Source organism: Malurus melanocephalus, unplaced genomic scaffold (assembly GCF_030028575.1).
Source record: "Malurus melanocephalus ecotype Western Australia unplaced genomic scaffold, MMel_1.1 scaffold_190, whole genome shotgun sequence".
NCBI lineage: Eukaryota > Metazoa > Chordata > Aves > Passeriformes > Maluridae > Malurus > Malurus melanocephalus.
Window position 1 is genome coordinate 1,122,205 of NW_026623422.1, and position 23,815 is coordinate 1,146,019.

General features: G+C 43.2%; 1 protein-coding gene across 1 annotated transcript in view; it reads right to left on the reverse strand.

Annotated features, from left to right (window-relative positions):
* PELI2 (pellino E3 ubiquitin protein ligase family member 2) overlaps positions 1-23,509 on the reverse strand; it is a 62,624-nt gene extending 39,115 nt beyond the window's left edge. Inside the window, exon 1 of the mRNA XM_057373213.1 lies at positions 23,318-23,509. Coding sequence (XP_057229196.1) covers positions 23,318-23,394 — 77 coding nt within the window. The 5' untranslated portion in view covers positions 23,395-23,509. The remainder of the gene's footprint in view (positions 1-23,317) is intronic.
* Positions 23,510-23,815: the final 306 nt, after the last annotated feature.

Consider the following 23,815-nt stretch of genomic DNA (forward strand, 5'->3'; position numbering starts at 1 on the left):
AAAAAATGCGTATTTAACACATGATACTAAAGCCACACAAAAGGCTGAGACTTTCAGCTGAACTTGTCCTCTCACTCCCATTTTCATAGGGAATACTACTTTTTCTGGAATATTAAAGGAGATTCCCTAACACAGCACAAAAACAGGAGTAAATCAYTATTATTTGATGCCAGGCCTACTTGTACCTTGAAATTTATTATTAACTCAGAGAAATGCAGCACAGAGGATCCTCATCACATGAGACCAATCCCTAGAAAGAATCATCAATATGTTCCACAGGCAGCYTAAATACCAGCACTTAAAATAGGAGTTATTTGATTCTCCACTTGAATCTCCCTGGATATATGCACATGCTTTCTTTCAAAGACACTATTATCAGGAACATGCCAGCAAGTTTTAACTTGCCTGAAGACAACATTCTTTMTACAAGTATTTTTATCTGAAAACTTAAAAAAGTAACAATTCCCTCAGAAATAATATATAACTACTGTATATCACCATTGCTAGCTTTAACCCCTGTAATTATTAATTTTTCTTATATTTGTCCAACTGTTAAGCTAAATTAAAGTAGTTCCACTGAAAGTTAAAAACAGACAAGTGGAGTCTTATTGTTTGGGATTTTTTTCCCTCCTGTTCACAATTTTAACAACTAAACAATTTTAACTGGGGAAGGCAAGTCCATTTCAGGTTTCTGTGGGATTTAATTACTTTTAAAAGAGAGACAGAAACAAAGCTCAAGTTTAAAWAACATCTTGAAAATATTAAATAGGAAGAAAATACAAGCCAAATGAAAGCTGAACTCATTCATCCTGATTAGCACTGACAAATTTTCATAAAGGTTTTCCTTGAGCCCGTTTCTGAATTTCCTTTCCACAAAAGGAATTGASTGGTAGTTTTATGATTTGTTATGCTTTAATTATAGACCTGCAAGTTTTATTTTGATCCCAGAATGAGCTGGGACAATTCCTAGACATATCTATGTGTGTTTTGGGGTGGGAGGGGAGAAGGGTATGAGAAGTTKTGTCTTTCCACAGCCAGCAGACGCTTTCATTTTTCCTAAGCCAGGCCTCTCAACTTGTTCCCCACAAACCAACCCTCCCCATAACACTGCAGCCACACCTTTCCTTCCCTACCATACCCAGTGCCCTGGCAGTAATGCCCTGGGATCCTGCTAGCCCTGGCAGCATTGCTCCCACCCACCCTCTGTGCCCTGCTCCTGAGGCAGAATCCCCCCATCCTTGGCCCATCCCTGCTTTTCCAACAGGACACAGAGGAATTCCACATCCAAGAGGAGGAATAGCTGCCCACACCTTGCTGAGTCAGTTTTCCTAAGAACAGGCACAAGGAACTACAACAAAACCTGCCCTCTCCTCTCCATTGCTCTGAACTCTTCCACTGAGCAGTGACAGGATGGGATCACACATGGAGAAGGGACAAGGACTGAGGCTACAAAGTCCCCATCACCAAACACTTCTTCTCACAAAGCCTCTCAACAAGCAGGAGCCATTTCCCTTCTTTCTCCCTTGCATTCTGGCTCCAGGACCAGCACATTTGCACACAGCTTTTTGCTTCACAAGAAGACCAGTACTACCAGAAGAACCTGCAGCTGCAATTCTCCCTTCACTCACCAAAAAGCCTGGAACAAATGCTATTTACAACTAATAAATTAGGAAAAATCAATTTCATGGAGACAGAACAATCATTTCYGAGAGCATCCTGACTATATGTGGATCTATGGGGCACTGTGGAAGTTCTCCAGATGTTCATCAGACCAGCAAGTGGAATGAGCACTTCTATAATTTTTCCAAATGATTCTCAGTCCCAGCAGTCCCGGGACAAGCTGCATTATGAAACCTCCTGGGATAAYCATCTCAGCTGATAGCACTATTCCTTGCAAATAAGGGAGTGGTGCTAGCAYAGGCTATGGGCACCTTAATTATCAAAGCCAGTTTCCTACGATTTACATCAAACACTGGAAGAGTTTGGTATACAACGAGCTGCAAACCCCAATTAAGCTTTTCCCATGGATATATAATGAAAGCCTCTCCTCTGCCTGGATTTAGGGCTGTCTGGAGAGCAAGACCACACATGCTCTCTCCCACAGTCCACTGTGGCAAGTTCCTACCTTCTACAAGTCTTGTACTACTTGTATTACTACTACAAGTACTTGTCTACTTCAGAGATCAGCAAGAAGCTTTGAACTATCTGTCAGACAGCTTGTTACACAAGCTTTTTTGGTTTATGTTTATTTTGGTTTAGTTGTTTTTTAAAAATCCAGCCTAGACAGTGGCAAAGAATAAATGACACCTSTGTTACTGGCATAAGAACTCTAAATTTTGACCTGCACATTGGAAAGCTTGATTTCAATTCAAGGAAGCCATCCTTAAAATTAAGGTCTCTACTAGCTGACATAGAAAGTGCTGCATGTAGCTGTTTTTTTTTTCTACAATGCTATCCAAATACAAGCCATCATAAAACTTAAATACTTCTCTGTATCTATGCAAACCACCTCCCAAAAGACTACACACTGAACAACTCCTAATTTTCACCAGTAATATTTCCCCTGGACAAAAAGGAGTGATTTTACTTTGCTTTCCTTGTCTATTACTAACAGATGTACTACGGCACACCTCATCATTTTTGGATGAAAACCATCCCAAATGACAGACTTGGCTATAAACAGATGAGATGCTGCAGTTCAGTTGTTTCCATAGCTCTAGTGAGTCAAACAGCACAACTTTGCTCACTAAACAATAAAGCTGCAGAAGGGGAGTCAGACTTGAGTAAATCTTCCCTTGTAAGTACATTCTGATCCCATATTTGGTATAATTCTGTGGTACATATTCCACACATACCAAAACTCAGTTTGTGCTTACACTGTGTATTTTTACCATCCCTGAACCAGTGTGGTCCCACAACCCTGCCAAAAGCAGCAGTTTCACCTTTCATTTATTAATTTGCTCTCACTACTTCTCGGTTCACATGAAGAGGGAACAAAACTAGATTTATGCTTTAAATTCAGTTTTAAAACCACATTCCTCACTCTCCAGCCCACKGCAAAGCCACAGAAGCACTTGTATCAGCATGGAAAACAGCACAGAGAGCAGGAGAGATTCCCTTGGAAATACTGACAGACTACAGGACATCCACAACATAGGAAGGCTAAAGATACATTATTCACCTTTGCAATACCCAGTCCCAGAGCTTTTCACGGCTCCACATTCAAGTCCTGACTAGCCTGAAAACCTTCTGCTGCTGAAGCATCCAACACTTGCTCCCTTGAACATATATTAAAAGGGAAAAAGTCACATGTTTATAGCTTATAAAGAAATGCAAACAGAAARCTTCAATATACACAACACTGACAACAAAATAAATGTATTTGTGTCTCCTTTTATATAATACCACTGACAGTACTTCATAGTCTTTACACCCTCTGCCCTTGTATTAACCTCAACAATTAATTTTGTATCTAGTAGTATTTCAATAAAAGAATGGCTAAGGATTTCCTTTTTWAAAAAAGGCAAGAATTATTTCAAATACATTTTTCTGAATTCAGAAAACAAGCAGTTGCTGTCTGCCAGTTATCTGAGAATTTCAGTGAAACAGAACAGCGAATTTATTCTCAAATTTAGTCTCATGGGGAAGAGCTGCCAAATAGCAAAAGCAAAGCTAAGGAGTACTTCTGTACCAACAGGATACTCGTGGTTCATTTCCTCCTTTGAACTGTGTTCTCTGGTGCTGTATCAGTGTCACAGATATTAACTCTACATGAATTTAGGTCTAAGCTTGTCTCCAGCTGCTTGCATGCATCAATGTCTGTCCCAGAAGCAGCCTCCACCACCAGAGGCACTGCTAATCCCGTTCCTGTCAGGGAGTTTTGGCAGTGAACACAGGACTGCTCCTTCCACAGTGGAGCATTTTACAGATGACTACAACAGATTGCAACAAACACCTTTAATGCTTAAGTTTCACCCTTGTTGTCCTCATCCCCAGGAACAGCACAAGCCTTGACTGACCACAAGGTTCCCTTCTGTCTTCCCAAGGTGCCCTTTCCCCACTGCTTCACCTGGACCTCTGGTAAAATGTACCTSTGATTGCTTCCTGACCACAGAATGACAGAAAACAGAGATAGGTAAAGTCACCTGGTCCTTCCCCAGTTGATCCATGACCCTTCTGTTTTCATCTGGTCTCAAAAATTCAGGCCTCCCCACTGTGTTTCAACATCTTTAGAGTTAAAATATTCCCCATGCATACAGCACTAGAGACCCAGGTCAAGCAAGTCTCCTGCACTTCCTGCCAAATCCACCAAAGAGCTTAAACAACCTGTTCTCTCTTCCTTTCCACATCAGGCTCCTGTGCTAGAAGATTAATTCCTATCAGATTTTTCCTTCTTTATGAAGGAAAACATTCTAAGTAGTTACAATCGCAAAACTAAAGCAGTGTTRAGTAGAATGACTACAGCAATAAGCAACTCATGGATAACCAAAGGGCTTCCATCCTTTCATTAACAAAAGGATGATCCAAGACCTTTGGTTTATGCARCCTGGAAGGAATTCCTGAATGAAAGACACAGTCCCACCTCAGACTCTGCTGGCTAAGACATCTCCATAGGCATAAATGCTTCCTAATCACAACCAGTCGTACAGCTTAACAAAGCCAGTCTTCCTGCAGAGCAAGAAAATCCAAACCAACAAGTTCCAAAGACCCAAATAATCTCATCTCTTTACCCAATTAAGAACAATGTTTTTGAATCCCTGAACTTGATCATCCCTGAGAAAAGTATGTTGGAGGTATTAATTGTGGCTATAATCAGTTTGGGGTTGGGGCTTTTTTTCCCTGCTTCTGAGAAGTATTTGTTCTTACAACCTGCATTTGTGAAGTTATTTTATTATCATAAAACACTTTAGAAGCCTTCCCTTCTCCAGCACTTTTGGAATACYCATTGGAATAGTGATTAGCCACAAGCCTTCTCTTCCCCAGCAGCAAGTTTTAGTCCTCCTTGCTTAGTACTCCTCGAGCTCTCAAGGAAGCTGGAGTGATTCAGTGAAATGCAGCCTRACCTCATCTGTGCCATGATCCCAGATTTTTCAGAAAAAGGGCTGATTTGCATGACTGGCTCGTGATTAGGGGTTATTTTTAATTACTTTTTTTAGCTACCTTTCAAAAGTTGCTCCTACCATCAGGAATCCAGCAGTGAGCTGGCCCAAAAGCCTCGTGCTACCCTCACAGAGCTTTTCTGTTCACATCCAGCMAGCCCCTCTCTGATCAGAATCACAAGTATGGATTAGCTGAGCACACAGTAAAAGGTTATGTACACCATGAAAAAAAACAACAAACAAAGCTTTCAGAGGCACCTACAGCAGATCAGATAAGCTAGAACCTACTTTCCTCCTTCACAGAGTATACAAATTAAGTAGAACTTTATCTGCTGGAAACACCACAAGAAGTCACATGTGCAGTAGCTGAGGTTCTCCAGGGTGACCTTAATTTCTCCCTGACATTCTGGAACAGAACTGGTAACTCTTGTGGTTTTTTGGGGAAAAGGCTATTCCTGRCTGCTGTGGCCTCCTCCTGTTCCCCAACCTCCACTCACCAAGTGATGAATCTGGTACTCCACAGATCAGGTTAACTCATAAAMTGCCTTTTGAGCTATTCCACTGCATACTTTCCCTCTACCACCTGCAGGATTACCCTGCTATTACAACAACTAACATAAGAGTAATTAAAAAAATCAAGTTTGTTTCAGGGAGACTATTTACAGAAAATACAGCTGACTAATCCTCATGCATGTTTAGCTTAGGTAATACAGGCACTTCAAGAAACATGCACCTGATCTGTATTAACTATACAGAAAGTTAAAGGATGCTCTTGGCTTGCAAATACCAAATGGATTGTGTAAGAACTGCTTTCAATCAGCTTTATTTACACCACACATCCAGCTTCCTGCAAAACGCTTTGTTATTTTCATGCACTTCCCCTCACTGAGGAGCAGAGGAAACAATTCTGGAGTCACAAAACATTAGAAGTAACCAGTCCCCAAGAGAGGGGCACAGCAGTCAGGGCTTTATTACTCCAGCTACTTGTCACAYAAGACCACTGAGATCCAGTCAGGAAAACAGAAGAGCTGGTGTTTATTCTGAGCTGGGAGGAACTTCCTGCAGAAACTTCTTATTACMCTCTTTGATTTTTCTTAGCAAAAGGCTTGTCACTTGTCCCAGAATATTTTTGTGGAAAATAATTTGTTACTTCTCTTTTTTTTGAAATCAAAGTCAGCTGTATAAATAGCACAAAACTTTGATTAGAAGCTGATACTCCAGAAGAACCCAAGGAACATGCTGATGCAGCCTTGCAGACAAGCTTCAATTAAAGCAAATAACCTGACAGTTTCAAACAACTTAATAGCTGAAAACATCTCTAGGCAGGGATGACCTGAGTCTCACAACWTAAAACATGGAAGTCATCCATAGCCGTGATATTAGCAGGGGAAAAAAAAAGGTAGTAACTTTAACAGAAAAAACCCACCACATTTAAGATATTAATATACCAATTCCAATGTAAGGAATGTGCCAGCAGAGCATTAGAATGCAAGAGGTTTTCCTTTTAGAAAGAAAAGGGTAAGGGCTAAGGAAACCTCTTCTTTCAYATAATGATTTCCTTAACAATCCTTATTTCCAACATTTTACTGCTCCCCCCAGCATTCATTTAACAAGGAGGCAATTTTATTCARTGCTTTAAGCCCATCTCCAAAGCTGTCAGCTAAAACCATTCACCACTGCATAAAACCAGCAATGTTAGTGCACAGCAAAACACAGGGTATAAACTAATCAGGTTCATTTCAAAGCATGCTTTTTATTCCAGCTAAAAGAGCACAAGAGGTGGGCAAAGCACCATGTTTGGAGAATCCTCTTYCCAACCCTAAACCTCTCACAGCACAGAGGAAATGCTACTCATCTGAGAGGAATCTATAATCTAGCCAAATGCCACTGGAATTGTTTGATATGGAATTTGGTTAAATACACACAGATACAGCAGAAAGCRAGATCTGGCTTTCACTGCGTTCAAAACAAGTCAGAAAAACACAAAATCCCTTTCAAAGSAAAGTACTATGCACAGCTGGGTTTCGATGCACAGGAGGAAAGAAGAGGAGGAARACTGTTGATCCACAACTGCAGAGGCTTAGGAATCACACAGCTTTGTTTGGAAACAATTTACACTCTGCTCTTAAACATCAGATCAAGAAAAAGCTGCAAGGTTCAAAATTGAGACAAATTAGACTTCATAGCATGCAAGTGGACAAGACACCTSAAAACCCACCTGCCCTGACATTCTGAACATTCTCCCAACCTATCTGTGCTTCACACATGCTCAAAGGTGCAAAACCAAGCTGTTCAAATTTTAGCCTGAGGAATGAACACTAATAACACATGTCACAGCTGAAACTGCGCTACATTAAACATTATGGAGAAACTACATTTCACCCAAAAGACCATTCGGGCCATTGAAAATAAAAGCACAGTCCCAACAAGTCATTTCCTAAGAAATCAAGTGCTTTCCCTAAAACCCTATCAAGGACTATCTGATAGTTCACATTTTCATAAGAAAAGGTGATAGCTTTTTTATAACTTCAGTTCCCCTCCAAATACAGCAGTTGCAATGTCATTTTWGTGATTCCATAGAAAAGAAGTTCCAGGATGTCTGTTACAGCTTTTTCAAACACTCAAGCATGACAAGAATCTTCTTACGTTGRTTTCAGTACCATTTAGCACAGAGGAAGAGAGAAAATTTGCATCCATTTTGTGAATATGGGTGATCTCACCAGCAGTGCACTGAATAAAAAGTGAGGCACTCAACTACTGCATCCTGAGCTGCAACATCCGAGTCTAATTCTATCAATTTGAACATTCCTTTTAGTTTCCCAGGGAAAAAGACACGCTTACAAATGCACAGCTCCCAGGTCAACCCCAATTGCTTAATAGAATCCCAAGTATTTGCCTCAGAAACAGAAAATAATTAGGTTTTCTTCTTTGTAGCACTTGCAAGCATTGCTGCCTCTCTGAACACAGCAGTTCCTTAATATCACTGCATTATATCAACTGCTCCATGGCACAAGCTGTCAAGGGGAAGATAATCTACTGCACTGCCTGCTCCCAGCACATTTAGAGTCGGTAAGCAAAGAGAAAAAGCAAAGAATTACCTTTCTGCCTGTGCATGGTTAGCAAGTGTGCTATGTGCCCTAAAATCCACACAGGATAAATTATTTTTCATGCCCAGTTTGAAAGAACTACCCAAAAATCTACTGGGTCAGTGTGTGGACCATAGGTTCAGAGGCATCACAGCACTGCTGAAGCTGTGGGTTTTTTTTTTTTTTAAATCTTGATCAACCAGAAATTAGCAGTGCAGCAGTGCAGAGAGTTAGACTTCAATGTATCTTCTTCAGACTTAAAACACACTGACAGCTTACTAATTCACAGCAACCTTGGGTGTTTGCTTTTATCATAATCTATAACAAAGTTAATCAGACATCTCTAGCCAGGAAAATAYTTCTGCAAAGCCATTAAGTGTTTACTGCTGATCAGCAAAATGAATTCTGATCTATKTAGCTTCATGACAGCAAAGTCTTTCAGTTTCACCTTTACCTACAGAATTCGGAGATTTTTCTTCCATTAAGAGGGCCTCCCAAAATGTTTCATCAAATAAACATTGACCTTTCACAGGCCTCAGAAAACACCACTTACTAAAAACAAATCAAATCTACCAGATGAATTCCTAATGTTTTTTCACTTCCAAATGGTCAGAGACTCTGATCTCTAAAAGGATCTCACTACAGAGCTTTTTGTAGCACTGCTTGGACAAGGGATTTTGCACTGTTGTTGTCTGCAGATGGAAAGGCACCTCCTCCTCACTGAAGCAGCAGCAGAGTTTTATGCAAGACAACCACACAAGACTGTGTTTATACACAGATGCAAGYTCTGAAAGTCTGAAACCACACTGAAGGCTCTACAGCAGCGAAGTTTCCTAGGGCAAAATTTTCACTTAGCTCATCTGYGGGGCTATTCCAGCCTGGCTACTTCTGGTTACACTCTGCAAACTGAAGTTTCATTCCAACAGATATTAAGTACTGTGCACAAGTGGCACAATGGTTTGTAGAACAGAAAACAAGTTTAAAACCACAGATAGTTCTCCCTCAAWTTTTTTCCTTTGGAAATCTAGCTCTTTTTCTTTGCCAACACCCACAAAGACAGACAGCATACTATTACTATTTTTGTTCACCAACTTTCAAGAAAACAAGCCACCCCACATGTTTCCCTCTATTTCTCTAGGTTCCTTTGATTTTTAAAGGCGAAAATGCCCTATGGGGTAAAGTAGACCAAGAAAACAGAGGATCTGTTTAAAAYAAATATTTCCCAAAGTACAGGCTGTAATATCAAACAGCGTTGCAGGACTTAGAAGCAGCTTTTGCAGGCCAAATGGAAATTCAGCTGTGGAAATAAAGCTCCTGAGCCCAAGACTGAAATTGGAAGTGCACTGCCCAGCAAAGCATGACTGCAKGAGCTAGTTCAGAGACACAGAAATCAAGTAATTGATTACAGCTGTCTGGTTCCAGAGATTCCCTGTTGCCCTCAAGTTTTTATACCTGACATCACTCTCCATAAGGGCACCTTGGCCATGCTGCACTATTTTCGGCTGAAGAGACAAGTGGTACAACATAAAAGAGCTTTGCATCCACTGCAATGCATGAGGATGTGTAAGACTAAGGTTTTGTTGTACTATCTCCTTTTTATATTGGTTTTGCAGCTCTCCAAATTCTTTCCTGTCCTCCCTCATTCAGTTAAAAGTGTTGCACATGCATTTCAGAATATAAACCACACTCTCTTGCTACTCTGTCAATGCTTTGGCATTATACCTACAGGGATATCTCTAAGGGTCTCCCACAACTGTTCTCCTTTCCTCCTACAGCCCTTCCAAAAGCAGAGGGAAGAGCATTTTTAGACATCTTTTGGGCTGTACCACCTTGATAGGAAGCAGAAGATAAGAATGACATCCAGTAATACTCACACCCCATCAGTCTGTTTCAGTATCTTTGTAAAACTCAGAAGCAAATCTGGAACTGTGCAATATAAAGGAACAAGCCTCAAATCTACTGGAGAGGCATTCATGYCTGGACAAATCCCAAATTTTTCCTTTCAGAGCTTTAGCCAAGGACAAAAAACTCCACTAGGCTATTTTACAACCACTAGGAAAAGGAGACTTTCCACATCCAGAAAATTCAAATGTTTGAGTAACACAGAATACTATTCTTAGCTCTGAACTGAGCTCATACACAAGGCAAAATATGAAGTTGCTAAACTACATAGAACATTGTTTACAATTCTCAAAGCACTTTCAGGTTGTGTTCAAAATTACTCCAAAAAGCTGGTTTTCCAAGAGAACACAACATTCAGAGTTACTCTCTTCTATCTCCAAACCTACATCCACCCTTTCAGTTACCTGGGGTAGYAGAACATTTGTGTCCATTCCCACTCACTCAAAGTTGACATCCCAACACTGTTATTACTACTGCAGGCAGCAGAGGTGAAGCAATTGTAGCGACAAGGAGAACAATGAAAAAACAAGTTTCATAAGCCAGGGAACCAGCAAAGCATGATTTCCTCTGGGTACATGTCTTGCAGTTGGATTCCTTCTTTGTCTACTGAGGTGACAGCTCCAATTGAAGTTTTTTCTCAGAGGTGAGAATCAGTCACATGGATTCCCTGATGTCTAACAAGGAAGGGGGTGGGAGTCTCATTCATCTTACAGCCTCTCCTCACCAGAGCTCAAATAGTGTCAGGAGGCTGTGGAATAAAATCAGTGCAGTGACATCCTTCATTTCCAGTTACAGACTACAACCTCACCTGTCACTACATCTCTCAGTAAATCACAGCGTTTTCATCAGAGGCAGATGGAAAATGACTGGGATAGGGAGCAAGGGGTGGCAGCAGAGCTGAAGATTCAGTGTCCTCCTGCAAGACACCTGTCTGGACAGCCAGGAGCAGTGACTGCTTCACTCCAGCTGTGGTATCATCATCATCATCCCAAAACTCATCACGCTGTTCTGTCCCAACATCAGATCCTTAAACATAAATATCAGCAGTTCTAGAGGTTACAAGCTGTTATAACCATCAACGTGAAACAGGCACCTGTTCAGAACTTCTCCAGATTTTAACCAGGATTCATTTAYGCCAAGACAAACTGCCCACCTGAACACTCACTACATGGACTTTTGCTCTTCCAAAATAAACAAATAACAGGAAATTAAAAGGTCCTGTCAGATTCTGCTTGCKATATCACATTTTTTAAATTTTGACAACAGCTGTCACACTGCATAGGTCTGTACATCAAATAAACTCCATCTTTTTCCAAAAACAGAGTAAAGTCTAGGAACAGAAGGAAAATGTATGTTACCCCTAACCAGACCAGCCTTTAGATTTAATAATGCAACTAATAAAATAATCAAAATAATGTAAACCAAARACTGCTCACAACCACTTAGACAAGCTCCACTTAGTTCATGCACAAGTAAGAATGGTGGCAGGAGGTGGGAGAACATCCCTTTGTACTGACTTCTGGTTACAATGAATTAGTTGTTTTTACAAATGAATACACTTATTTTCTGGATATTACAGAGCACCATACATTCTTATCTCTTAGTTTAATTCAGCTAAGTGTTTTGGTCTCTTGACTTAGGCATGACAAACTGATCTTTAATGCATTTTTCAATCTCTGCACAGCACAAAGCATCACACTTTTACCACCTGACATATTCATAACTAATTTCATCAGTTCACAAAAGTGAGACAGCTGGTTTTTCTCAGCTGTCATCTCGGTCCAAAACCTCCAAATCAGCCCATGCTCCTTCTGGCTTGGGTCTGAATAGAGTCTGCAACTGGACCCCAGCCAACCCCAAATCCAGTTCCTTACTTCCCTGCCTGGACTGGCTACAGAATGCCCAGAGGTGAAAGAGCAAATCACTTTTGCCTCAAAATTCTGCTTACTCTTTAACAAAGTATCGTTCTGCCATTGTTCCCTCTATACCAAGAGATTTCCAGTAGGTAAAGCCATAATATAAACCAGTCTCCTCCAAGGAGCTGAAGGTGCAAACCAGCATTTTATAATCAGAGGCCAATTCCCGAGTTGAATTTAATGTCATATTACACATAATAAACTAAGTGTACATGGAGCTTGACTTAGACTCTGCTAATCACTTAAACCCTGGCTTTGCTTACAGAAGGAACTATACTTTCTGTAGTCTTCCTGCATCCTTTACATGGAAAGTTATTTGCTGGATTACACTAGCTGCATGCTGGAAACTCCAAACTTGCAATAAAACTGGATATATGGCACTCCAGTTTGGCAGCTGGAAGTGGGATTGCACAACCAAAGAGATAAGGCACGGCTGAGCAAGCAATGGAACTCCAGCATTTTGTGCTCAAACATGGAAAGTAAGACACCAAACCCAAGTTAAAAGTTAAAGCTCTGACAGCAAGCAGACTGTCAAAAATACTTCAAAAAAAAAAAAACCCAGCTTATTTATCTTTCATAGGCAAAAGAAGGAACATATCTAGAGCTTTTGGGAAAGCTCTTTTTCCCATCAAAGTCTTTAAATGGTGCAAGGACTCATTACCAAAAAGGGTAAAAAAGAACATAAGGGTATTAAGAAAATATTTGTGAAAATTATGGGAAAAAATTGCAGTGCACATGCCTAAAACCAAACAAGCAGTCTGCAGTCTCTACCCTGGCATCTTTAGCAAAGTATCTTACTTAGGGAACAAATCTCAGCACAATCAGTAAGACTAAAGCACTGCATCTTCCATGGCCACTGCCCACGGAACCTTGTCCCTGCAACCTCCCGGAATTCCAGCGCCATCCCAAAGGCAGCTGCAGCACCAGTGTGTTTTGAAGCATCTCTGATATTTCAGACTTTTCACTCTTCCAGTGAAGCCCACCTAAAAACAAAAGTGGAGTAAGAAACCATGCAAGGCCATTATCCATTTGGCCATTGCCAAACTTCCTTCTCCAGCTTGTGCTCTGATGGAAGAAGTTACTCAGCTGCTCATATGAATCAACAGCTGTCTCCCCACAAATCCGCCCCAATACCAAATCATTCCATTTGCTTAATTTGCTGGTAGCCTTTTTGGCAAAAGCCACCAAGGTACTGACAGCCCATTTAATTAAATCTTCTGGCAGAGTCAGATGAGAGCACACTTAGCAAGAATTCTTCTGTCTGCACTGCAGTCCTGCCAGAGGAGGTGCAGACCTGCAGCAGGGCACTGCCACMTCTCTTGTCATACACGTGGCTCTGGAATGGGACTTCTGCTCACAGCCCAGCCCAGAAAGACATGCACCAAACTCATGAATCAAAACTGCACTGAGAAACTACTCCAGCAAATTTTAAAATTCAGAATGCAATTCAAAGTAAGTATTGCACATATGTTAGCAGAAAGGTTAGGGCAAGCWCAAGGTAATGAATCCTATCAAGTCTGAAAGATTCTTCTTCACCACTGAAATGGTTTTGAATCCAAGTATTGAGCTGCACAGCTAYTTGCTCTCAGAGGTCAAACATGCACTAGGAGGAAGGCAAGTTGAAAGTACAGCAAYATTTTGGTTTATTAGCCAATGTTCCATAAAAAAACAGAGTCAATCTGTGAGGTACTGAACCCTGCCACAGGATGTGCTATGAAGCAGGAACCACGCAGCCCTCACTATCTTTTACCAGCTCGGCGTCTCCTGTGAAAGCAGGACACAGACACACAGACTACTCCTGTTTCAAAGGCTGTGGCTCCACCAGCCCTAAATCAGACACCAACAATCAAACTGAATTCATGCTGTTGCACATGAAGAAATACAGCTGTGCTTATATCAAAGTTTCAGCCCATTAACTTCTGTGTCCAAACTAAACAGTTCTTTCACTCTTCCTAAGGGCATGTGCTCGAGGGTTTGCACATTTGGGCTCCAGTTTATTTGCAATACGCAAGCAGAGATTTAAGCCTTTATTCACTTCTGTTTATTTACTTTCATAYGGTGACTAATTGTCTTCACAGTCAGTCCCATTTCATCTCACCCATGACATTTYCATGCCTCAGGAGGATACACCTCAGAAGTTTGAAGCCTACCTGTTTGTTGAGGCATTACTAAAGCCAGCCAGTTTGAAGAATAAAATTGTTTCATGACAGCTTATGAACTTACTGGATTCTAATTTAAAGACAGCACGGATATTTCTGGGTGAAGAGTAATTTGAAAGCCCACTAAGCACATCATTACAGTTCAGTAAGTGTTTGAAAAAGTTGAAATGTTCCTCAGAGAGAAAGACAATGCTATTTTGTCCTCAATTCCTTGCATTTAAAGAGAAAAAAAAAAAAAAGATAATTTTGCAACAACAGGGATCAGTAAACATTACAGCACTCAAGGAGATAACCATAATGCTTCTTGGCCTTTTAACCTAGTATGTGCCAGCTGTCTCATAACTTTTCTTGCCTGTCCCCACTCCTTTGGGGACACAGCACAGCAAACAGACATTTTATACAGTATTTGTCTCACTGTGCAGCTGCCTGCCTGCACCTCTGGTAAATACAATTAGTTGCTACATAGCAATGTAGCTATGTCATAGTTAGTATAAGCAATAAATAGGATAGAAGAACACGAGGTTTTTATTGACAAACACTTAATGAGGGCACGTGTGGCCTTTGTACCAATTCCTTGCAACAGGAAGCCTTCTGCTACCCAGATTAGGCACAGCCCATATCTACTCCAACCTCCCTGAAACACGTGAGTTGTGTCTACAGTGAAGTTAGCATGCAATATTAAAAATTATGCTGTTAAATGACCTAAAGTAAATCACTTCCAGAAGCACAAGACAGAACTTGCTTGCTTTTCCTCCCTCCAGGAGAAACAAACTACTGAAAGCAGGATGCCTAATAACTCCTTCACCTATCAGCACCTTCATATCATTGCTCATCACACAGAGCTCATCTCCAAACCACTTTGCTTTTAATACACCAAACTCTTCAGCTTTGTAGACATTGTCTGTATCCATTTCCACAACTGCTGTTTATAAWGTGTTTCATCCAGATGACATTTCTGTTGTGAAACAGAGGAAAGCTTTTAGCTGAATTACTCTTTCTTCTCCATGAGCCAATAACTGCTGTACTACCCAGTTGTGTGTGCATGTTTCCCAGTGACCTCACATGAGCACTTCCAAGGCTGGAATACGAAGAACTGAGTGAAAATTCATTGCAAAATAGCTGATACTTGCTATTTTTAGGAGCAGAGGTTATACTAATCAGAAGTACAGAAAGTAATTGTAGAAGCATTGTCCAGATGTAGTCAATGCAAGTCCAGTGTCACCTTGTTCACATGTCACTCATAAACCCATCACACTAAAATACCGTGTCCTCCTGCCACACAGCTCCTCGGTGACAAGTCTTCAAGAACCAAATATTTAAAACGGCTGAAGCTTTGTTGCAAGGGGATTTCCTAAAGGGACTGCCTTCCTGGATCCTAAGTTTTTAGACAGCAAGTATTGTTTGTGGGAAAGGCAGGAGAGATGTTTATTCCTAGGCAAAGCCAAAGACCAGTTACTGTTAGTGCTAAACACCAGCACCACGATTTCTACTCAAACTTTAAGAAAACCCTACAAGAGTTTGCTGCCTGCCATCCTTCCCTGGGCTTTGTTTGGTTTTAAATCATTATCTAGTCACCAAGAGTGCAGAGATCCAACAATAGAGTATTTGCACAGGAGGTCACATCCAAGGTCAGACAGAGGAGTCAGCACAGAAGGGGCACAGCTGCTGGCACAGAGGGTGCTCAATKCTGCAGCACAGCTCAGGAACTGGGACAGCACTGCTCCTGCCACTGCCCTGCCCTCAGAACTCACTAATCTCTGTTTTGGAACCCCCACTGCTCTTCACTGTACTCTTTGCTTAACATGAGCACCGAGACTATTCCAGGCTACCGAGTAATAGGATTAAACCAGTCTAATCCCAGATGTTACTTACAGTTTGTCAGACAAGTCATGAATTGGTTGCCCAAAGTACGGAAATGTCACTATGAACTCAAGACCAAGAACTAACCCACATAAAGCTACACCAGGAGATGCCTAAAAAAAAACTATGTAAAGACAAGGGAGGCATAAAGAACTGCATCTTGTCAAGAGGGAAACAAGCCTTCTAAAGGAAAAGCAGGAGCCCTTCAACATATTAGCCTACACAGGTGACAAAAGTGAAAAATGCAAGGGCACCATTTAGTGATGTCTTTATAAAACAAACAAAATGAGCAGCTTTGCCTCAGAAGTCTGTGGAASCAGGCACACTCCCCATGCCAGCATCCCCATTCCTGTCCCTCAGGGTTTAAACTCGTGACAAGCCACATGCAAGCTTTTCAGTGGCGACCTTGGGACAGAGGGAGAATAAACATAAGGATTTCTGCTGATAACAGGAAAAACATCCTCAACACAAATGAGATTTAGGGTATCAAACAGCAGAACCAAAAAAGGATTTGACAGCACAAAGCGCACCGGAAACCAACTCGAGATCCTGCTTCAAGCTGGAAGCTTAGACCAAATCCTCATCTACTTCACTTGCCTTGCTGACCACAGGACAAATAATCCATGAGTATGACAGTGCAGAAAAACCAGAAATAACTGAGATGACACCACAAGAAGCACTTCTACTAAACAGCTTACATGAMAGAGGAGTCACCTTTGGAAGGTTTCATTGCCACACCAGTCACAACTTCTCAGGACAAACTGAGAAGCAACGCCTGTGCAGATAATACCAACAAGAAACACAGCCCAAGTTTCCCTAAACAGCTGGTGCCTTCAGGCATGTCTGTAGGTCGCTGCAAATAATTGTRAAACTTCTCTGCTGGCACCCTGAACTAACAAACCCCACCTCTGGCAAGGCACAGGCCCCCCATACTCACGAACCTTCTCATTAGGGTACAGAAGGAAGTCTTTATCTTCTCCAAGTATCAAGTTGATACCTTCTATCACTACAAATCAGAGAGCAGCATTAATTCTGTAAGTATAAACCAGCCATAATTTCAGTTTGAACTGGAWAATAAAAAGTTCCTGACTTCTTAGGAAAAATCTGCTCTCAAGCAACTTTGTTACCACAGTTGAAGAACAGCCTGCTATTAAAATAGAGCAAGAAATAGCTGAAGTAAGACAATGCTTTCAGCAACAAAAAAAAACAATCTTAACAGTCTAGAAAGTAATTTCTTGGTTTATACGCATATTTTAAAGTAGAACCAAGTAGACTGTTACCATTTTTACCCATTTATAAATTTTAGCTGAAAATGGAAAACTATTCATCCCTGATTCTGCCAGGATTGGAGAGGAGCAGCTACTTGGTTCTACACAAAAAGTGCATCAAAGGCAAAATCCTACATTTCCCAGACTTGTTTATTCAGAGTAAACTATTTCCCATATTTTAAGGAAAAAAAAAAAACAAAACAGTCTTCTACTTCCACATGTGTGACCTGCGTGTACACACCAAGGGGATTAGTTTAACTTCCAGAATGCACTCAGTTTCCTCTTTATAACAAACATTAAACATGYAGACGTTTGATGCTGTGATTTGCTTCAATAAACACAGATCTTAGAGTCTGACGATTCTGCTCTCTGATATTACATCGGTACAGAGATGTTGGGAATAAAGCCTACAGCTGGATACAAATTTGCACTCTGAGAAAGTCAAAAGTACTCCAAGGAATAGGATAGCTGCAGAAAACCAACTCAAGTATGTTTTTTTTCTTAGCTTAAATGAAGCAAAACCYTTGCTCTATCCAGCCATATACAAGCTTTGAAAAAAAAAAAAATCCCACAGACCTTTCCTCAGATATAATCCTTTCCACTGTTTYCCTACACTGCAGTTAATGTTCTATTCAGACACAGTTCTCCTGGTGTTTGATTAATCTACTTGCAAGTTCTCAACTGACCCTGATCACACAGTTGCAAAATGCACGTATAAAATSCACCATAAACTAAGCATAAGACATAAAGGTCTCCAAGAAGCCACTGCCAATATTATATTTTAAAAAATAAAATCTGTTTCTCCAGAAAAGCAGCCTTCCAGCTATGACTGCTGGAGCCAATGATTGTCAGAGAATCATAACTTTGAACATATTTAACTGGTGGCTCCACTTATGTGCTACAGTCATTCCTTTAAATGAAACCTAAAGTACATTTTGAAATAAGGCTTAAAAGCAGAACTCAAGTCACCTAAGCAGTTTGACCAATATATCTACACTAGTTAGTGCAGAAAACCACCAAGTCACTAAACAAAGCCTCAGCCAGGTATCAGACATCAAGTCTATCTCTGTGCAAACCAAGTTTAATTCCACAGCCAGGATGACTCTCCCTCCTCCTTCAGTCCATCCACAGAAGCAAACAGCAATCAAGGACAGGCAGGGATACCACACTGCATTTGCATTTGTCAACACCACTGGAAACCTGCATCAGCTTCTTCCTGAACTGCACAGCAAGAGATGGACAAAAGTTACGTGAAAAGCTAAACATGTAAGTTTACAAAATGGAAATGTGTTATAAGCAGAAAACACTCCAAAAACTTTTTTTACCCTGCAAGGAGGTAGTGGTAGTGGCAACTTTGATCAGTCAGAAAAAGCCACTATGAAAAATAGAAATTTAAAACTGCATGTCCCTTCAGATTAACAAAAAAAAAAGACCGTTTCAGACCTAAAGTAGCTTCAAGTATAAAGTGGTCCATCAATGAGAAGAGTTTCCCAAAAATGACCACAAAACGCATCACTGTAAACAAGAGGCGAGAATTTTCATAGAATYCYRAAGTGGTTTGGGTWGRAAGAGACTTTAAAGACTATCCAGTACCAACCCCCTGCTACAGGCAGAGACATCTTCTACTAGACCAGGTTGCTCCAAGACCCATCCTCTCATTCTGCTTTCTCAAAAGGTTAAATTTAAGCAGAACTGAAACCTGTTTATTCAAGGATGTCCAACAGTCCACATTAAACAACGCTCACATAGAAATTCACCAGTAGCTTCTTTCAGCACTGAAGCCTCCAAATTAACCAATTAATTTATTTTAATGGTAAACAATTGAAAATTCACACGTAAAATGCCAACAGCAATTTCAAAGTGACTAACAGACTGAAGGACAGCCATTAGAGTTTTGTCTAGTAAGTTAAAAAATTTATTAGATATTGCAAAACCCATGAAGTCTGCAAGACAAAGTCTTCCTCAGCTGAGGACGCACCAGGCTGCATCTCCTTGCTAAGGAGTAGCAAAGACCAAGGAAACCTTTGATTAGTATGAAATATTTCATTTACACAGCTACCAGAAACCCCATTCAAAACTGCCATACAACAAAGCATTCAGTGTCAGGTACAAATCTTTCATTGCTACAGAACTCAGCCACTGACTACAGCTCCTGTCTCTTTGCTGCTCCTCCTTCAATTTACATCATTTTAATCAAGTGACTTTCCTGAGAGGTCACAGCTGTCCATCCCCATCATGCAGTCCCAAAGGAAGACAGATTTAAGGGAACCAGGCCAGTGACACCTGGCTTCAGTGACAGTCACCCCCCGCAGCCAGGGACCAGCTCCTGCATGCATTAAGAAAGGCAGGCTGGAATAAAGACTATGCTGGAAATAAAGTGTTCCAAGCACGATTCAAAGCTGGGGGACAAAGGGGTACCAGGAGCAAGGGGTCAGGACATGAACCCCCAAATATTAACAAGACACCAGATAAATCAAACAAAAGCTACTGACAAACACACTAACACCCTGAYGCTATTCGGGTACTTTTTACTGCATTCAGCATCTCCTCCCCAACTCCCTCCAGCCCTGCGTTCCAAGAAATATATAATGAGCCATTACTTTGACAGGACTTCAAACAAAGCTGCTTTTTTTTCTTCAAAAAGAATTAGAATATGAATGTTTCTGCTTCACCAAGAAATCCAGAGCCTTTGTGAACAGATGATGCTACGAGCAGATGTACACAAGCAGATTCACAATCAAGCAGATGATCTCTTCTTTACCAGCCATCTTGACCTGTCTGGCTCGATTTACATAAACTGTTTCTATTCACTACAACATTGATTATGTAAACCTCGACAAAATCTTAACCAAACACACGCTGCCACATCACTGACAGCACAGACGTAGCACAGTGCTGGGAGAAGGTTATTAGGAATGTGTTTGCTGCACCGACCGACACAAAAYGCCTTGGGCTTTACTGGGGATCACATTAAGGCGCAGACTAAGCAATCACAACTATTGCGAGACAATAAGGAACGCGCCCTGCTGGGAGAGCCACCCCCTGCCAAAAAAATGCCTTCCCCTCGATCTGAAGGTCAAGGTACAGCAACCCCACTTTGATAGTGCTAAGGCAGAGTGAGAGCAAAAGATAAAGGGAAAGTTTTGTCATCTTAAAAACAGGAGCTCAGCAGTTTGCCAGGTTTGCCAATTCCTTTGTTCATCATCCTTTTCACCACCTAATTTAAAAGTCTCACAGTTCAAGACACAAGTTATTCATCAACATCACAATCAAGGCTTTTTTTATAAAAAAAACAACAACTCACACAGTGTCTCCAAACAGCTTTTTCTTGCTTTTTTTTTAATCTAGCTGCGAAGCTGCGCTATCAATTTTAATCAGGCAGTTGTAACAGGAGCTGCAACACTACGCTTCTGCTGGTCCCCAGGTCTCAGTTTCACTACAGGGAGGAGAGCAGATTTACATTGTCTTATTTAAATGAAACTCCAGATTACAAGATTTTAATACAAAACAGGTATTAAGAGGTTTTTTAGCATACTGAACAGCTTAAGCTGTTMCAAGAGTACCTAGTCACAAATGTTGAGTCACCAAAGAAAGAGATGTTTGCATTATTTATGGCACTACAAACAACATTTAAGACATCTCTGTWAGGACATGCAGCAATCAACTCCTGAAGTGGCAAATGGCTCTTAAAACACCACTCTTCGATCCAAAAATTAACAAACAGTTACCGAAGTCATGAGATTTCCTGGACTGCTTCCATCACGTCTACCTATCCCTACATCACACTCCCAGGCACATTGTGTAAGCAGCGACAGCCAATGCCCCATTGTTTCAGCAGAAACACCGTGACCAGAGAGACTCAGCTCCCGTGCACAGACTTCTCGTTCCTGTCTGCCCTCCAAGGACAAGAGGATCTTGMCTGCTTTTTCAGTACATGTTACACCTACAAGATGCAACCTCAGTAGTTTTAGAAAGCAGCTGARACACAAACAGGACCTAAACTCAGCCCTATACATTTTGTTTTGATTTTATCAGCGTGTTTCAACACACAGGGAAGATCAAGACCCCAAGCAGAACCGATAAGCCAAGATCAGTGCGTCCCCATATTAAAGGCAAAGCACACCAGACTTTGCCAGGTTAAGATCAGAGCCAAAACATTTCATACTTCTGCACTTTCAACTGCTGCTAAAAATAGTAAAGCAACAGAAAGGAAAATGCTTCCAGCTGTGCACAAAGAGCCTCTGCAGCACAACATCAATTTATGCACTCTAATTTAATTAAAGATTCTGCATTATACTATGACTTTATTGTTAGAGACAGTGTTGCACAGCTGAGCTCACCCTCCATTTCCACAAGTGAAACAGTAAGAACGTTTCTTTATTAAATTTAGTGTGATATGGGTATTTCTCACGAATCAAGGGACAAATTCAAGGATTTCAAGTACCAGCTACGCCACGCTCATGGCAGCAGCTGTGTTTTATTCCACGGTAACTGCATCTTGACCCAGTCTCGTGACAGGAAACATTTAGCATCCCTTAAGGAAAAAAAGGTGCACTATTGGATACGAGTACCCAGTCTGGACTGCTCTTTTTCAAACACTTATTCTGCAAAGGTGAACACGGCTCTTTCTGAAGGGCCAAAACGAAATAAAAATCCCTAAGAAACCAGAATAGGATTTTCCACGACCTTGCAGCAAATATGTACCAGATCTGGAGGAGGCTGAGTAACACAGCCAGGCTGTGACTGTTCTGCTTCGCGGCTGGCTCGACACCTTTCTGTTGTGTTTAGGACTAAAGAATTACTTCATTAACCATACGTTACCACGTATTAAGCTACCAAAAGCATCTATTCTAAGGTTCAGGAGGGCTCTCAGCAAGCACAGCTTAGACGCTTCTCCCTCATCTGCTTCCGCGGCGCTCAGCAGAGCGGCTGCGAGCTTTAACAGCAGGGCAACAGCGTAATGCCAAGCGGATTACTTTAAGATCCATATCAAGCCGAGAAAATAAACATTTCCACGACGAATCTGAATATAAGTGCTTCACCCTCCTCCTCCTCCTCCTCCTCCCGTGTCTCCCCCCGCCTCCCGCTCCTCGATCCAAAGTCATCTCCCTGCCATCTGCAAGGAGGACGGGAGCCAGCGGCGGAGGGCCGGGGATCGCAGCGGGGTTTGTGTGTCATAACCCGCACCCCCGGCCCCGCACGAAGTTTCATCCCCAGCCCCGCCGCGGATGCCCGACAGCAGCAGTCCGTCCGTGCATCCGGCACCGGGACTTGTTCAAGGGCCCCTCCGGCACCGGCATCATCCCCCATCCATCCCCGGTCCCCTCCGGCACCGGGATCGTCCCCCATCCATCCCCGCTCCCTTTGGGCACCGGGATCACCCCCCATCCATCCCCGCTCCCTTTGGGCACCGGGATCATCCCCCATCCATCCCCGCTCCCTTTAGGCACCGGGATCATCCCCCATCCATCCCCGCTCCCTTTCGGCACCGGGATCATCCCCCATCCATCCCCGCTCCCCTCCGGCACCGGGATCATCCCCCATCCATCCCCGCTCCCCTCCGGCACCGGGACCCCGCAACGGCCGCACCGCGCGCTCCGTCACGCACCGGGACCTCCCCCCGTTCGCTGCTCCATCCCTCCCCGCTCCCCTCAGGTACCGGGACACCCCCCCATCCATCACTGCCCGCTCTCCCTCCAGCACCGGGACTCCCCCTTGTCCATCAATCCTCGCTCTCCCTCAAGCACCGGGACACACCGGGACCCTCCCATCCATCTCTGAGGCACCGGGATCACCCCCCCGCCTGCAGCGGCCGCGCTGCGCACTCGGCCGGCGGGAAGGCGGGAAGCGCCACGCGCCCCCTCGCCCCCCCTCCACCTCCGAGCGCTCCCGCACGGCGCGGAGACGCGGCGGCCGATGAACCGGAGCGTGAGGGGGAGCCCCCGCCGCTGCCCCCGCCCCGGGACCGCCGCGTTCCTCCCCCCCCCCCGCTCCACCCGCACCCCGGCACCCCTGCCCGGCACTCACCCCAACACCACCAGCTCCCCGTACTTGACGGGCTCCTTGTTTAGCGCGCAAAGCTCCTCCTGGCTGGGCGAAAACATGGGGCCGCCCTTCGATGACACCGGCCGCCCCCGTCCCAGCCGCCACCGCCGCGGGGCCGCGTCCCGAGCGGGCTCCGCTCCGCTCTGCGCCGCCGGCCACCGGCAACCGCCACTACACCGCGGGGGGGGCGAGGGGCGGAGCCACCGGGGGGGACGGACCAACCCGCCGCGGCGGGGGGGGCGGGAGGAGCCAAACGGAGCCGTCCCCCCCCCGCGGGGCTGCGAGTGGCCCCGCCCTCCCCGCGCCCATTAACTGCCGGCGGACGGGGCGGGGCTCGGCGCGGGTGCGCTCCGCCCCCTCCCGCGCGCCGCCCCCCCCCGGCGCTGGCGGCAGTGGTACGGCCCGGCCGTGTTATGTAAACATAGAGTAAAGAACACCCGGCCGCTCTTAAAGGGGCCGCGCACCGGCGGCGGCGGAGCG